Consider the following 4994-nt stretch of genomic DNA (forward strand, 5'->3'; position numbering starts at 1 on the left):
TATGGATAATTGTAACATTATCATAATATTTCTATTTATTTTTTTGCTGAACCATGTTCATGGTCAGACATCGTCACATATGAGACAATTATATACTGATATTTTTACAAGTTACCAACCATCCATTCTTCCAAATTCTGATTTTTCAGCACCATTACAAATAACACTGTCACCCTATTTGATGACCATTACTCAATTTCAGGAAGTAGAAGAAACTCTGGACGTGGCTTTAGGACTTATATGCACCTGGGTTGACGATGGATTCTCTTGGACTCCGTCATCATACGGTAATGCGGAATATATTATAGTGCCTCACACAGATGTGTGGACTCCGAAGTTTGTTCTTGTAAATTCTGTTGAAACATATGAACCTTTAGCAGGAGATAACGATATCTTCGCTACAATTTATTCTAATGGAACTATGTCAATAGTTTATGGCGATGTTTTGTCATCGAAATGTACAGCAAATATTTACAAGTTTCCATTTGATTCTCAAACATGTGATCTGCAATTTGCCGTCTGGGGAATTACATCAAATGATATAACGATAATAGCAAACCCTATTAGCCTAGCGTTCTACACTGAAAATTCAAATTGGGAACTAGATTCCTATAGTACGAAATCTACAGTTATGAACGGATACTCTATGCTTATACTTACAATGACGATAAAGCGTGTACCGTTGTACTACGTAATAATGGTAGCTTTGCCAACAGATATGTTCTTTGTATTGAATCCGCTCGTATTTCTTCTTCCGGTAGAGTCTGGTGAACGCTTAGGACTTGCGATGACAATATTATTATCGTATGCTATATTCCTGACAATGGTCCAAATGTCCATACCAGCCTCTTCAAATCCAATGAGTGTTTTACTGATTATAATGATAGTGACTATTGTAATAAGCGGTAGCACAGCTGCCGTAACTATTTACATAGCGGCACTTTATCATAGAGAACCACACGTTAAAATGAACTCTTTTTGGAAGTTCATCGGAACAAGGTTACCATGGAGTAGAAGGCATACACCTGTACGGCCGTTGACTAAAAATGGTGCAAAGGGGGATATTATATCTTCGTCTATAGAGGAAAGCATAACCTGGCAGGAAGTTTGTCATGCTCTAGATACACTAATGATGGTAATACTATATGCCAACATTTTCATTATCAATTGTGCATTTTTGATAGCTGTAGCCTAGTGATATGAAACAGATTGATAAATAAATACTTTGATGTGTGTTATCTACATTGATTACATGTACATTAATTAATATATGAAATCTACACAGCTACGTGTAGCTATGTTATCAGTTATGTTGTAACTATGTTTTTATCTTTACACAAAATTTTATTTTTCATTTTGGTATTTCGGTGTTAATCTGAACAGTTGAATGTCGTGTTTTCCATTGTAAGTGGTAATTCTTGATAGATATGTAGTATATCCTGCTGAATTATAAAGCGTTTCGTTCTAAATGAAAGCACAATATCATTGAATGATGCAGTCAAATTATGTCAGATTTATCATTATATTAAAAACGGTTTCTCTTTTAAAAACTTGCTAAGATTATTTTAGTTGTTCTATCATGTGTAATATAATAAAAAAAAAGAGCTCAAATTAAAAGAAGAACCAGAGATGAATGCAATCTTTACAGTCAAATCTCCCATTCTTATTTTAATATACTGCGGTAAAGTTCTCAATTGTTAAAACGTTCGTCGAATATAAACACTTTATTTCTTCTATTTCAATAAACCCAACGCTTAAAATGAATTAAATCGATATCAACATATGAATGGAATTTCAGGCCGTCAGCGGCTTATATCATTTACGTGTTAAATCCTTTATAAATTGCATATGTACTTATGATTGTTATGTATCAAATTAAGTAGTTATAATGGAGAAAATATATCTAACCTAAGATGACCTTCGATCTTTCTTTTAGAACCATTTGAAACTTTGGGTTTTTAATTATTTTAAAATTCTTATTTAATTTGACTTTTTTAATTGTTTGAATCGAGCATCATTACTAAGTTTTATAAGACGAAACACGCATCTTGAGTTCAAAATCTAAGATAAGGTAATAACATTCAAAACATAGCTACGAACATAATGGTTTGAAACCCTGTGCTCTAAGTAAAACTGTTACAATAAAACGTATATTACAGATATATGTGTGCATCAAACGTATTTCTACGATAACCTTCATGAAATACAACTCATCAACATAAAGATAAGGAGATGTAGTATGATTACCAATGAAACAACAATCCACTAGTCTAGACTTACATCATAGATGTCATCAGCAATCATTGGTAAACATTCGGCTTTCAACAATTAGCAAAACCAATATAATATATTAAGATCAGACACGAACATTTCAAACTGGAAAATCAAAACGCCCGACTAATGTTCACAACAATAGGAAAAAGACAGCTATTCACGTCAACTACTTAATTACAGACTTAACACAAGTTGTGGTTGTCTGTAATATGCTTGCGCTCTTACCTTATAAATCTGTTACTAAGATTTTTAAGACAGAATATTCAAAATGATCAGAGGCTAAAACGTTATTAGGTCAATTTAGTTAGAGGGGGAAACAGTCATAGTTTAAGTATCACTACATACTGTATTGTTTATGATTGTTTATAAAACAGCTCAATTTCTGTATATAATAAAAAGTACACTTGCAAAAAGTCACTATCTTTACATGTTAATTTATAAAATACCAAAATTACACATACATTGCTTACAGTATCTTACAATAACTTTTGTAAGATTGCAAAAAAAAAAGGTCAAATGTGAACTGGTTATATTTCGTTTTCGTATCTTTGATGAGTTTTACAATTTAAGCGTATACTTTACGCCATAATTAATCGAAGACGTTTACGTAAAATTTAATATGCAGTACGACAGACCAACCAGCAATGCACCCTGAAGTATTATACACGATAAACCTAAATTATTAGAAATAGGAAGATGTGGTATGAGTGCCAATGAGACAACTCTCCATCCAGGTAACACTTTATAAAAGTAAACCATTATAGGTCAAGGACAGCTGACACAGAACAGCAAGCTAAAAAGGGCCCCAAAAATTACTAGTGTAAAAACATTCAAACGGGAAAACCAATGGTCTAATATATATAGAAACGAGAAACACTTATGAACCACATAATCAGACGACAACCATCGAACATCAGATTCCTGTCATGTCTTAGGACAGGTGCAAACAATTGCAGCGGGATTAAACGTTTAAGACTGACCCGCATTTCAGTATCTGGTATCTAAAGTATACGATCATATAACGAAACGATACACGATATATAGAATAATAGCATTTTCGCTTTTGAATATGACTGTATCAGCAAGATTAGCAAGCGCGCTGATGAAGATAGTATCAAGAATAAAAATGTTATTCTTCTTTATTTTTTGTTGAGAATATGAAGTAAAATGAAACACTAGGTAAAATCACTTTTACGCGTGCAAAACGTTGGAATAATTATTCGGGTGAATGATTGAAGTGACTTGGATTTTGTTGAGATCGACTTAAGCACGTTACGTAGCTGAAATGCTACATGTCATGTTTGCCATTTATTTTCGAGTATCAAGTCCTGGCAATGATCCTAAATATATTATGCAGTATGATCAAAGGGATAACGTACAAGTTGCCGATATGAGATATATAAATACGGTATTATAATGACACAAACACTATTGATGTTTGCAGCAATTTAAACCATACCTAAGAATACTTGCTGTAATGTTTAGTAAAGATATTGCAATAATTGGTCTGCAAAACTAGATAAATATTTTATGATCCAAGACTGCGATATGTCGGCGTACATTAAGTGCATTCTCGTTGCTTTCAATCATTTTATAACTTGTAAGCATTATCGATAAAAATGCCATTCGAACAAGTCGGTATCTATCCTTGTTTGTCATAAAAAAAATGCAGTTTATTTTCTTTATTCGTATAATTAATCCCATATTTCAACTATGTAAATCTGTCATCATTACTAGCTTCGGCAACTTCAGCTCTTTTGCTCTTACAACTGGCCATGACTGCTTAAACGTATCTGATAATTACAACATAGCAGACAATTTTACCATATGTTTTTGAAAATTATGATAAATTGCTGAAAGAATCCCGCTAAAATTTTTAGAAACCACCATTATGCATTGACAATAATATATTGGTGTATAAACTTTGATACACCAAAATGAGGCTAGCACAATCAATGCCCATCTAGTAAATATATTTTAATGTCAAAAATTATAAGTAACAAAACTATAAGTAAAATTATAAGTAACACACATTATAAGTAAACATAACTATTTTAAAGAGATAGTCAAACTCGTCATTCGTAAACAAACTAACAATGCAATGGCAAAAGCGAAAAATGACAAAACTGTCTACAAGACACAACATATACAAGCCAAGTCTGAGCAACACGACTATATCTTGTCGCTCTTTTTATTATTTTCACATTTTAGTCAAAGAAATGGCATGAACAGTTGTATATGTCCGCGATAGAATTAAGTTTTATTCAGTGTTAAGAATGATGATTGTTTTTGAAAAAGAAAATTACCTACAGAATAATTAAGATGAGATTTTAAACTGTTAAATCATATCAACTTTTTGTTTATCTCAGGTAAAAATGTGTAGAAAACATGCTACCATTAGACATTCTGTAGTGTGCAGGAGGTAACTATCGATAGCCATTACATGTGCAAACTATACGGTTTTAGGAAAGAAAATACTCTCACAAGTGAACAGACGAAAATATCAGCACATTTAAGAAAAAAAATATTCGTTTTTACAACAATTGTCCTGACCATTTTAAATATGTTTTAGCAAGTTATCTTGTAATTATGAAACACAATTGTAATTGATTAAATGCCTTTGGTAAATTTTGGTGTTGTGCCTTTGTCGTTTTTATAATCGCACTTTGAAGTTATTCTCAAGGTTAGTTAAGTTGATCGGGCAACCTTGGATTATATAC

General features: G+C 32.1%; 1 protein-coding gene across 1 annotated transcript; it reads left to right on the plus strand.

The window, feature by feature from the left end:
- LOC139502347 (acetylcholine receptor subunit beta-type unc-29-like) lies at positions 1-1550 on the plus strand. The gene has a single exon (XM_071291797.1). It carries the CDS (start codon positions 2-4, stop codon positions 1193-1195), a length of 1194 nt encoding a protein of 397 aa, XP_071147898.1. The 5' UTR covers position 1; the 3' UTR covers positions 1196-1550.
- Positions 1551-4994: the final 3444 nt, after the last annotated feature.

Source organism: Mytilus edulis, chromosome 13 (genome assembly GCF_963676685.1).
Source record: "Mytilus edulis chromosome 13, xbMytEdul2.2, whole genome shotgun sequence".
In the NCBI taxonomy this organism is placed as follows: Eukaryota; Metazoa; Mollusca; class Bivalvia; order Mytilida; family Mytilidae; genus Mytilus; species Mytilus edulis.